Source organism: Rhinolophus sinicus, linkage group LG02 (genome assembly GCF_036562045.2).
Source record: "Rhinolophus sinicus isolate RSC01 linkage group LG02, ASM3656204v1, whole genome shotgun sequence".
Taxonomy (NCBI): domain Eukaryota; kingdom Metazoa; phylum Chordata; class Mammalia; order Chiroptera; family Rhinolophidae; genus Rhinolophus; species Rhinolophus sinicus.
This window is the reverse complement of record NC_133752.1, coordinates 119499018-119511425: the sequence shown is the minus strand read 5'-3', so window position 1 is coordinate 119511425 and position 12408 is coordinate 119499018. Positions and strand designations below refer to the sequence as shown.

Sequence of the window (12408 nt, the reverse complement as noted above, 5' to 3'; positions counted from 1 at the left end):
ATTTATTAATTTACTTATTTATACCAGTGTGGACTTGAAGATTACTTTACTCAATGGGTTATAATCCATTGCTATCATTATTTATTTTGACACTTATGTTTTTCCACTTTTATATTTGGCTAGTAAGAGCCCCTTAAAGCTGGCCCCTGTGACCTTCTGACATATGTCCATCATTCTTTGAGTACTTCCAAACTTCTAGAATTAGAAAATGTCCCAAGATGTAGTTTCCCTGCCCCAACCCTGGAACTGGCCTTTTTCCCCAAGAAGCTCTGATTCCCATTAGTGGAAAATGGCATTTAGAAATCAAGCAGTTGCTCATTGCTACTGGTGTGTCAGCAAACAGAGCTAAGAAATAAGATATAAGTAGAAATTTCAGTGGGCAGGACTAAGAAATTAGATATAAATAGGACACTGTATCTAGCTATATGCAGATACAGAGATAACGATATTAAAAATCATGAGTTCATACTGATAACTCCAGTTCCAGTCTAATATCACAGAATACATCCTAGCCCCCTCTTTTCATAGTTATAACTCTCTTGCCCCACAGTAAAAAATCTGGCTCCCATTAGGCTTGACATATTTTTGTTCAAGCCTAGAACACACAAACAGTAGGGTGATAATCACTAACCCACACCTCTGAAAAAAGCAATCCTACTAACCAGAGTTCAGGAGTCATTTCGGCTCCTCTTTGGTCTTGTCAGAATTGGTTTTCTTCTTTGTTAGAGTAGATCTACTCCAGCTTTGAACTTAGGTTTAGGGCATGCCCTTTATTTCAGGTGTGGTTCTGATTCCTAAGGCCCGACCTCCCTGGTATCTCAACCACATGAATAAGGGCTCACAAGACTTCCCCACTTTGTCCGAGCTAGAGACGTAGGGACACCCAGGCTTGCATGGTCACTTGGGATCACCGTTCGGCTTGCAGCCAGCAGGAAGCCATCGCGGCTAGACCTCACACATTCTCCGCCTGTGCACCTGTGGCTGGGCCCTTAGCCAAAACTGTAACGACCCCCCACACACTTCTGTGGCTGTGCAGGAATCCTGCTGCATAAATTTCAGCCCCGTCGCAGCCAGACTATGACCTCTGCTGCCTCATCGCAGCCAGGCTGTCACTACTTCAGCTGGGCTCTCCCTCTCTGCTGTGCAGGAGGAGTGCCCACAGGAAGAAAGCCAAGGTCATGGGGGCGCTCGCCTTGTATTCCCCTTCTTGAGATGATGACAGTTTTGCACTCTGTTGCTCAGTGCATGCAAACAGTTGCCTCACATATTTTGTCTAGATTTACAGTTGCTTTGGGATGGAGGACAACTTTAGTAATCAATTACTGTCTCATGACTCGAGGCAGTTCTGCCTTATTCTTTTTAACAGCTGCATAGTATGCTATTAACACCTTAATTTATCTAACCAATCTACCCTGTTTAGGTTGTTTCCAGTTCTGTGCTTTTACAAATAATGCTGTCAACCCATGTGTCATTTCTGACATGTGCAAATATATCCTGATAAGTTCCCAAAAGAATTATTGATGAGGCAAAGAGTAGCTACGTTAGAATTTACTAAAAAGGCCTGTGTTCACAATACAGTATCGTTCATAACTTTGTAAATTTGGATTATATCCTTCTCAAGCCTTTTCATTCCAGATTCAAGACAGTCCTAATAATTCAATCACCTTCATATAGAAATTCTTGAATTTTTCAATCATTTCAGAAGTCCCGCTATATATTTTATACCCTCATTATGTTATACTTTAAAATCTACCTAACAGAAAAAAACTCAGCTTTCAAATTTGAGGGCACCATGATTTCGCACTTTTTATTGCATTTCCAGGTTCATGCTGATCTTTGGGATATAAAAGAAACACTGCACTGCCTTCTTCTGGGAAAAATAAACAAGGAACTCTTCTACAGCAATCTATGAGAAGGAGAGCTCTACAAATATTTTTAAGAAAAGAAAAATAAAATGCAATCCCCAGGCATACACATCTATAAACCTAGACAGAAGTAAGGAGGGTTGCACAATAAAAAGATATTATAATCTTAACTAGATAAACCTTAATACCCTGTCTAATACTTTCAGAATTAGTGCATAATATCCTACTGCTGTATAATAAATAGCATAATTAAATGATGGCACTAACTTAAAATTTCTCTGCCCTGAATGTGGGAATAATTAAGCATGTTTTCCTACTAGCTGACACTAAGTAATAAGCTTGCTAGTGTAAGCATGGTCTAAAAGAAGCTGTGGGTGCTTTAAAAATCTTTAGGGGGCCACCACGGTGGCTCAGGCGGTTCGAGCTCCATGCGCCTAACTCCGAAGGCTGCCAGTTCGATTCTCACATGGACCAGTGGGCTCTCAACCACAAGGTTGCCAGTTCAATTCCTCGAGTCCCGCAAGGGATGGTGGGCAGTGTCCCCTGCAATTAAGATTGAACATGGCACCTTGAGCTGAGCTGCCTCCCAAATGGCTCAGTTGGTTGGAGCGCGTCCTCTCAACCACAAGGTTGCCGGTTTGACTCCCGCAAGGGATGGTGGGCTGCGCCCCCTGCAACTAGCAACGGCAACTGGACCTGGAGCTGAGCTGCTCCCTCCACAACTAAGACTGAAAGGACAACAACTTGACTTGGAAAAAAAGTTTTGGAAGTACACACTGTTCCCCAATAAAGTCCTGTACCCCTTCCCCAATAAAATCTTTAAAAAACAAAAATCTTTAGGAATGACAACCTGGAGAAATGTAATTTAACTTCTTCAAATTCCACATCTCTATGAGGACTGATAATAGTAACAGCACGAACCTTGGCTGAGTTGTTATTATGGGCCCAGTATCTTTACAGACTCTGTAAGCATTCTTTTACTTAATCCTCACAACAGTGCAGGTGCATACTATCCCGCTTTCAAAGATGAGGAAATGAGGTTTAGTGAGGTTAAGAAACTTGCCCAAGGTCACACAGACGCAAAGAAACAGAGCTCCATTTTTACACGCAGTTCTATCACACTCCAAAGCCTGTGCATTTAACCAATAACCCAGTGCTTCTCAAAACACTGGAGATGTATGGATTATCTCCAGTAGAATTATTGGGGACCTTAAACTGCATATTTCTAGTAAGTCACATTCTTTGGGGTGAGACCCAGAAATCTGAAGTTTTCACGACTTTCTCAGATAATTCTGACATATATTCATAAGGTATGTATGTGTCTAAAACTATCCTGAACACCTGAAACTAATATTGTATGTCAACTATAATCGAAAAAAAAAGTAAAAAAATTAAAAAAGAATAAATCCATCATGCTTCATGTTCCATTTTCTCTAGTTATGACCAGAAGGTTGAGCCTTCAGCCCCTCTGGTTATCAATCATCGTACACGCTCACTCCCACAATGCTCTGGGCATCCCCTTAGCTGAACCTGACACCCATGGCTTCTCTCCGTCCCAAATGTTACCACTAGGCCACAGAAGTACGCATTAGATGATCACTCGTATATCTACATCTTCCTCTTTGAAAGGTCCTCCTTGTCCTTAACTACTTAAACTCTGACCCTGCTTGGGGACACCAGGTTTGCTGAAATCCTTTCAAATGACAATCATTTTCTTTCATATTTCACCTACTTCAGGACAATCTTCTTCTCCATTCTCTGACCCCACAAACGTAAGTATGTTGACAAAGCTATCATCCCTCAAAGCACCCCATTCTTTTTCTTCACGGCACTCAATTATTGTCCTGTTGCAAGTTGTGCCTGCGCATAATTTGTGTGTCTACTTGGTACTATTTGTCTCTCTTGCTGGACTGGGAATCCTTCAGAACCATCTCCAGCACACCTATTTTGTTAAATTCTATTTGTCTACCCAAGCATAGGCCAGCACCTGGCAGACAGTAGCGTTAACTAAATAAAGGAGGACTGACTGGGTAAGTGCACATCGGTGGGTTAGCATGGGGACAAGGCATCTCAGGACACTGCTGGCCTGCAGTAGCATCTCTCCCAGGCCAGCCTGAGAAAGTGATCAACGCGGGAATGACAGGAAAAACAGTACCCAATTATTAGCAGGTTGTAAGGACTTCCCTGCTCCTCACGTCTGCCATAAACTACTATCCACCTCAGGAACTCATTCACATTTTATAACAATCTCTACCTCCTGTTCAAAAGGAATCATGGAGGTTTATCTGAATTTTAGGAAAAACTCCAAAACTGATTTCCACCTGTAGCCTAATACTAAGCTGGGAAACTCACATAATACCTAACTTTCTTAACTTTACTGAATTACAAAATACTCAAGTATTAATAATAAATGTTGCTGTCCTGTTTTAAAGTGTAATATGCACAGAGGGACATAGAAAAGAGGAATCTTTTCTAGGATACATGAAATACTCCGGTCCTTTTGTCCCCCCCGCCCCCGAAGTTTAAAAAATTGAGATATAATTCACATACCATAAATTCCCCCTTTTAAAGTGTACAATTCAGTGTTTTGCCCCAAGTTATAGAACCATTGTCACTATCTAATTCTAAAACATTCTCACCACCACCACAACCCCCCCCAAAAAAAACCCAAACACATCCTCATTAGAAATCATTCTCTATTCCTCCCTCTCCCAGCCTCTAGCAACCATTAATGTACCGTCTCTATGGTTTTTCCAGTTTGTTTTTCACATTTATGAAACTGAAACAGAGATGAAATGGTTTGCACAGGGTTAGTCAGTAAGAGAGCAGGACTGTAACACATGTATTTATAGTAACTTTTTAAGCAGTATGAAAAGACAGATCAGTGAAAATATGCTTAGCTTAACTATAAAGATCTTAAACGTGGCTATAAGACTTCTGATATATAAAGCCGAGGCCTTGCACTAGTAATTACCAGTGTGTCAGGTGGGGAGTGCAGGATGTGGGGTAGGACTCAGGGAGCAGGGAGAGAGATGCTGCTGATGGGCACAAACTGCACTTAGGACAGGGTGAGGCAGAGAGGTGGAGGGAAGTGTGAGGCTACAGGGCTTACAGGACACACACGATTCTATTCGGCTCAGAGTTGTGAAATAAGTGTTAATGTGCCCAGGTGCCCACTTGCTTCCTTTTACAGTGCCCCCATTGGGCCCCAGAGATCCCCCATCATTCCCAGTTCGTTTAGCATAAATAATGCTTACACCACTTCAGAATACTTGCTGGTTAATGACACCTTGCAAAATAATACAAAAAACTTGACTTTTTAACATTCTACTGTCTGCATTTTCAAGTAAGTTAAAGAATTACAACCTTAACTTACTTCTGTTCCCCATCAATAAATGTGCACACAGAAACAGTGATCCCATAGACTAAAATCATCAGAATCCATTTGCAAAAATAATTAGGCACACATTTTATTTTATATACCTTAATCAATATTGCAAATACCATCAACAAAAGGGAAAAAGGATGGAAACCGCTCATAATACAGAAAAAAAAATCATCATTCAAAAGAGATTAATCTGAACCTCAACATTCTCTGTGCTCATTTAAAAATATTATTAAAACAGTAATTCAAAAAGATAAAGAAGTCAAAACTAAGTATTTTATTAATTAAAACTGAGACCCTAAACCAAATAGGACTACCCAACTTAAAAACAATCTTTTGTCTTCAATCTAGAAAAGTTTGATTTGCCAACATATAACGAACACTCAAGAGCCTACTACTGGGTAAGTAGACACATTTTCTTTTACAAACAAGGTTAAAAATTCTGAGTTACAGAGATCCCGCAGATAACTAGCTTATTTTTTAATGACTTCTAAAAATGACTATTTAGATAGTGAAACTATTCATAGAATCAGACACTAAATGATATAGTGGCAACCACTTAAAGTTGAAACTTCTTGTCTACCAAATATTTTACTAAAACTGTTATTAAGCATGTACATAAACTTGAAAGGTCAACTTTTAATTGCCTACAGCAAAAGAAAACTTTGGTACCAATAAATTAGAAGCAGGGCATCAAAATATATTTTGTTTGTGTTTTTATAGTATGTTTTCGGAATTAAATAGGAAATGCCTGTATGTGAACACATGAAAATTTGATTCTTCTGTTACCTATACGGTTGTGAGGAGTGAATAGCCTCACTGTTCTGAATTATTGCTATAAAGCACCAGCCTAAAATTTCTTCCAAAAAGAGTAACGGGTTACACTCTGAAATTTAGACAAAAAGTAAGTAAAGAATTATGTACTACTTTACTTTTGAATGTTCTCTTTCCCTTTTGACATGAGCAGCAAGATACCAGAATAAAAATAATTTCATTAAGTACTTCCAGAACATATCAATTTTAGTTCTCCCATTTGACAGGGGGCTAAGAAGAACAACACAAATAAATTTTAAAAGGGAGATTTAATTTTACAAAAGGGCAGACTGAGCAAGGGGAAAGGGTGGGTTTCGGAGAATATCTGTTGTCAATCAACCCCTTGGTAAAATTAGGAGCATTATAAATCCTCCTTAAATTACACCCAGGGCCGTGCACATTGCACATGAAATCTGGACAATTCTTTGATAAACTTTACAGTGGCAAGATAACTGACAGAAAGTTACTGACACATTTTCATTTCAAGAAGTAAAAAAGAAACAAAACATTCAAGATACATAGCAATTTTACTTTTTGAAATGGCTAGCCTAAAAATTTTTCTTTAATTCAGATTTTGTGACGTTCCTACTCTCATTAAATCATTAAGTAGACACTGAAAACTACTTATGAATATTATGAACTAATTCTTTATGGAGCACACATTTTTCATAACTCTAGGCCAAAGTGAACTAATTGAGATTTAATTCTAAATTTACCCTGTGATTTCTGGATAATAACACTGGAATAAAACCAGTAAAATTACTCTTGCTTAAGTGTGTTTACTTCTCAAATAGTTTAGTTTGGGAAATATTTATATTCTTAGCCCAAAAGACTACTTTTAGAGTTTGAAAGATTAAAGATAAAAACAAAACTTGGTTCAACAATTATCAAAATGAAATGAATACAAACACTGACCATGACAACTTTCCATTCAATTCAGAATAAACCACTTCAGGTGAGCTCAGCTCACTTGAGTTTTAAAATCATTTCTCTTTTCCAGCTTCATAACTGGACTGAATGTTGTTCAACAACATTACCTATGTCAAAAGTGAAGAGATAAAGTGTGGTAAAGATTTCACAATGACTGAATCTAAGAAGGGAGTAACATATAATCGTAACATTTCAGAGCTGGAAGGGATTGTCAAGATCTAATCCAGCACCCACATTTTGCAGATAAGGAAACGGAGTCCAAAACAGAGTCATTTGGTCAAATGACTCCACCAAAGTCACATATATTCCTTGGCTGAGCTATTCATTGATTCAGTTATTCATCCTCCTACTTCCTGAAAGCTGCCCCAGTGCAGGCTCGGTGGTAGGTGCTGAAAACAAGCTGGAAGGCAGCCTTCACCATAGTGGAAGTCTTTTTTTTCCCCTTATTTTCTTAAGATAAATCCTTAAATGCCCTTATCAGCAAGAACTCTGTAGCAGAGTTCTGTAGCCTTGGTAAAAACCAGACCCACTTTCAGTTTCACACATTTCAGTAAACACAACTGGGTTAAACTTCAGAGAGGCCTCAGTTGTATTTACTTTAAGTGATTAAGCATTAACAAAAGGAAGGAAGTACAGTATTCTGAATGAGTCTCTCTCTAGTACATTCACAACTTAAGGGAGTGCAATCAGAAAATGCCTTAACACATAAGCAAGTTCACAGACAGGACAGCTTACAAAATCAGAGCGATTCGAGGTATCAGTATAGATTAGTTAAGTACAGTAGCTCAAGTTTACAAAGTGTGGAATGTAGAGATCTCTCCATTTCATTCAGGTACTGGTATATTTTTCCGAGATGCCTATGTGTTGGAAAGACCTCCCAACTCCCATTCAAACTAATGGCCTCTTTTAATAACACGTATATCTAAACCAGACCTTTCTCCTTAAAAATCATCTTTCTTTGATTTCCATTTGATTAAAGGAAAATTAGAATAAAAAAATAAACACAACCTAAAATTTAATGTCTCAGCTAAATTCAACGTACAATCAAAACAGCAACAGCACAAACTGCACACTCATGAGTTTTGCTTAAAAAAATGGGACATGCAGAGAACTGAATCATCCAACATAAATCATCCCTCATTTTGCTTGGATTTTTACATTCTTTAATATCAAATCTGGCACTTAAATGTTTTGTGTATCTCAATTCACAGTCCACTTTATGGAGAAGTAAAAAACCGTGTTGACAGAGCTCTGAAATAAAGAAACCTATAAGGCACTTTCAAATATTAAACAACAGCTCTCTGGACACTCAGTTGCAGTATTCTACACCAAAATGAACCACAGATTATACAGAGCTCTCACGGATGACCATTGGGTGATTGTTGATAAAATACAATCTTCAGTGAGGCTCTGACTCCCCTGAATATATCCTCAGCTCAGGACCAAAGTGCCATTGTGCCCTGCTAGTTCTCAAACTTCCAGATTTGATTTTTATCTAGAGTATCACAAGTTCTCATCTGAACATTAGGTTGGCCCTCTGGTGTCCGATAAGCACTAAGACACAGTCTTGAGTGTGGATGAAAAATGGTTCCATCTTCTTTAAAATGCCAAATAATGTTTGCTGGAACAGGGGACCCATCTTTTGGACAATTTTGCATTCCGACATGATTTTTTTGCTCAGGAACCTCTGCACATAACTCTGTCACAGAATTAAACCTTATTTCTTTGTTTGAAGTATATTCAAAGAATTGATTGCCTCCTTGACCATGGCATCCAAACAGTGAAAGGTTAGCACCTGTGGGGTTGTTGTCAGGAGAATTGTAGTCTAAACATTCAGAAGAGATCCCCATACTGCGAATAGCTCCGTGCCAGCCTGGCCTATCCTCTGGAACATGTAAATTTGAAAACACATTTTTCAAATACCAGTCAAAGCTCTTGCACTTCAGCCGTTCACGTAATAATTTTCTTTCAGAAATATCACCATAGGCTTCTTTCCTTGCTGGAGGGTTTCGATTGTAGAAATGCTCTTTGTACTCATCCATCCACACTTCCGCTGCCCGAGCAGTATTCTGCAGGAAATTGGGCCGAGCATATGGTGCCCGCTTAGGGAATACATGGCCCACGTGGGAACAAGGGTGGATCTCCAATTTACCTCCACACTGCCACACCCGGAAAGACAGCTCCAGGTTTTCGCCTCCCCACACTTCCATTCCAGTGTCATATGTTCCAAGGTACTCAAAATATTTCTTGCTGACAGCAAACAGTCCTCCAGCCATGGTGGGTGATCTGATTGGGTCAATTCTCGATTTCCGCCTGTCCCTTTCATGTTTGGGGACCGAATGCCACTGGAACGTTAAGCGCCAGTCAAACCCGCCAATCATGGGTTCTCCAGTCTGCATATAGAATTCAAAAGTATTCCAATCAATGGTGTCTATAACAGGACAAACAACTGCTGTTTCATCTTGACCAATCCTTTCCAACAGTGGTTCCAACCAACCAGAATTACACTCACAGTGACAATCCAGGAAAGTGAGAACATCACCAGTGGCAAAAGTGGCCCCAATCAGGCGGGCCCTAACCAGTCCCTCCCGCTTATTTGTTCTAATCAAGCGGACTCTATCGAGATTGCTGATATACGTTTCAAGTTGTGCCTTCAAATAAACTCTGTCACTCAAGTCATCGACTAAGATGATCTCCTTCAAAAGAACTGCAGGAGAAGTTTCTAAAACACTGTGGATCGTGCGGAGCAAAGTCGACCAGGCTTCGTTATAGAAAGCAATGATAACAGAGGTGGTGGGAAGTCTCCTATAGTTAAAACTCTTGGATTTACATTCGTACATTCTTCTGTCCTCTATGTGGCGGTGCAGGGAAATCCTGTCACTGAGGTAAATATTAATGGCATATCTCTCAATGAGTTCTTCTTGCTGCTTCACTTCAGCCTCGCTGAGCTGGAGTTTGCTGGCTCTGCCCCACTCCCCAAGTGCATGGGAGTCCGCAGGGGGCTTCTCATAAAGCGGTCGAGACAAATCCCCTGCCATTCCCTCCGGGTCTGAGAGCTGCCTAGGACCCCGCTCCCAGGCAAGGCCAGCTCCTGAGGAGGCATGGAAAGTGGAGACGGAGAGTTCCACCAGGATATAGGCCACAGTTAAAAGCGCCAGCAGCAGGCAGCTTTTGCCTGCCCAAGTCCACCTCACGGCCATCCGGATCCTCAGGGCTGGGGCGCAGACGCGGCCACCAGAGTCAGCAGGCAGGGGAAGGGCTGCGGGACCCGCAACTTCAGTTCCTGGCTCAGGTAGGAGCGAACTTCCGAGCAGGTCCCTCCTTTCATGCAGGCGCTCGGCTCCTTTCCAGCCACAGGGACTTCCAGGGGTCACTTGAGACCTCTCAGACTTCGGCCTGCGGCACAGCCCCAACTCCTCTCTCCCCACTTCCTCCAGCAAGTCTCACAACTTTTCACAAACTCTCCAGCCAACACCCCACCCTCCCGGGGAGGAGGACAAACCCCTCCCCGGTTGGAGGACAAACCCCTCCCCTTCCCACGCGCTCCTCCTAGTGGTTAATTCGCGAAAGTCGCCACCCAGACGACTGCGCGGGTCTGGGATGGGGGCCCCGGACCAGCACGACCAAGGTGCCCCCCTCGGGCCCACTCTGGCTCCGACCGCACGCCCCGCGCCGGGCACCCGAGTCTCCCGCCGCTTTCAGCCCCAACGAAGGTCCTCAGTGTCTCTCCCGGGACCCAGCGTGGACAGGAAGCAAGGTTTCCGACCAGCTGCGCGTTTGCCCCATCACAAAAGGAAAACAGACAATAAAACTTACCAAGTTGTTTGCCGTTGGGATTAAAGTCCACGGAGGTAATCGCAGCTTTGTGGCCCTTGAAATAACGCTCCAGAACGGGGTCCTCCTGGGAAGGAAAGTTGTCAAGTTTTGAAAGCAGGTGCAGAGCTCGAATCGGGGGGGTCGGGGATCAACGCGGTCCCCTCCCGCGGGGTCCGGCCTGGGCACGGCCACGGAGACGGTGGGTCTACGGAGCAGGATGCCCCGCACCACCAGCACACGCGGGGTGCCCTACAGGGAGACGCGGGCCGCCAGCTTTCCCCGCGGAGCCGCCGAAATCCTGGGTCCGCGCTTCCCAGAACCAGGCGCACCTGAGAAAGCCCCCGGAGCTTGTTGGAAATGCAGGTTCCCAGGCCCCGCGGCTGGCCAGCAGGCACGGGTGCGAGGCGGGGGCCCCGCTTCGGGACTGTTTAAAAACCTCCCAGGTGATTCTGACGCAGGCGCTCTATGGAAACCCTCCGAGAATTCCGGGGGCCATGGGACGACTGCAGGGGCTCGGTCCCGAGCTCCGAGACGCCGGGAGGAGCGCCTGGGAGCCCGGCCAGGGCTGGGCGCTCCCGACGCCCCAGCAGCAGAGGTTGAGACGTGGGCACCCGGGGCGAGAGGCTAAGAGCCCGCGGTTCAGGACCCGGCTGCGAACACCTGCCTCCACCTCCCGCCAGGTGCGGGCGCGGCCCCGACCTGGCCCCACAGCCCGCGGGATAAGCTCTGGGGAGGCGACCCCCAATCCCGTCCTTACCGGGGCGGAGGCCATGGGGGGAGCGGTGGGCACCCGGTTCCTGCGGGTGGGGGAAACCGGGGGAAGGAGGGGCCAGGGTGGCAGGGGGGACCGTGCGGTGCCCGGAACCGTCTGCCCAGAGCGGCGGCGCCTCCCGGTCACTACAACAACGGCGGCCCAGTCAAACCCCCGCGCTCCAGGCGTGGCCAGCCGAGCCCCGAGGCTTCGCCGGCGCCGAGACAGCCCGGCCTCCGCCAGCTGGCGGGCGGGACGCTTCAGGGTCAGGTGAGACCACACACCAAAGCCAAGGTGTAGTAACACTCCTGCTACCCCCGGCTTGACACCAAGAAAGAGGGTGGTAACTGGGATAGGAATGAGACCGATAGGAGGGAAAGGCGATTGAGTCTATGATCGATGCAATCAGAGTTCGATTACACGTTAAAGAGACAGTGCCTGCGAGGTTCAAGCGGGTCCCTGACAGCTTGTTGTGACGGGGGCGGGAGCTTTGATCTGAAGTGGGGCAGCTGGCTAGTTATTAATATATGCAAAGGAACTAAACCTCTAGAGGACAGGTTTGAGTTTATTTAATTACTATTTCCCACACAATGCCCTGCGTGGTATAAATATAAATTCTGGATAAATGTGATGAATGAATGAATATTGGGCATCCACTTAATGTTTTTCTGCTAATGTGTTTCTATTCTAATTCTACTCTGCTCATTTGTGTATGTTTTAGAGCACCCAACTTATACGGCAGCATATTTAAAGTCTTTAGGAAGACTTAGAAATATTTTGTTTTGTTTTGTTTAAATTAATTAGGCCACATAGTAACTATAGCCATTTCTACAGCACGGCTTTCTTAC

The 12408-nt window shown here is 43.7% G+C and overlaps 2 protein-coding genes across 12 annotated transcripts in view; both read right to left on the bottom strand.

Moving 5' to 3' along the window:
- POC1B (POC1 centriolar protein B) overlaps positions 1-11871 on the bottom strand; it is a 138231-nt gene extending 126360 nt beyond the window's left edge. For 9 of the 11 annotated variants that reach the window (XR_012493899.1, XR_012493897.1, XR_012493898.1 and 6 more), the window contains exons 1-2: positions 11567-11871; positions 10810-10894 (exon numbers count right to left, since the gene is read on the bottom strand). Coding sequence is in view for 6 of the 11 variants with exons in the window: in XM_019742145.2 (XP_019597704.1) it covers positions 10810-10894; positions 11567-11581 (100 nt within the window). In the remaining 5 variants the exon portion in view is untranslated. Of the gene's footprint in view, positions 1-10809; positions 11540-11566 lie in introns of those variants that run through there. The other 2 variants (XM_019742148.2, XM_074325304.1) reach the window with 2 other exon arrangements.
- Positions 5515-10484, bottom strand: GALNT4 (polypeptide N-acetylgalactosaminyltransferase 4). The gene has a single exon (XM_019742142.2). The coding sequence runs from the start codon at positions 10191-10193 to the stop codon at positions 8457-8459; it is 1737 nt and encodes a 578-aa protein (XP_019597701.1). The 5' UTR covers positions 10194-10484; the 3' UTR covers positions 5515-8456.
- Positions 11872-12408: the final 537 nt, after the last annotated feature.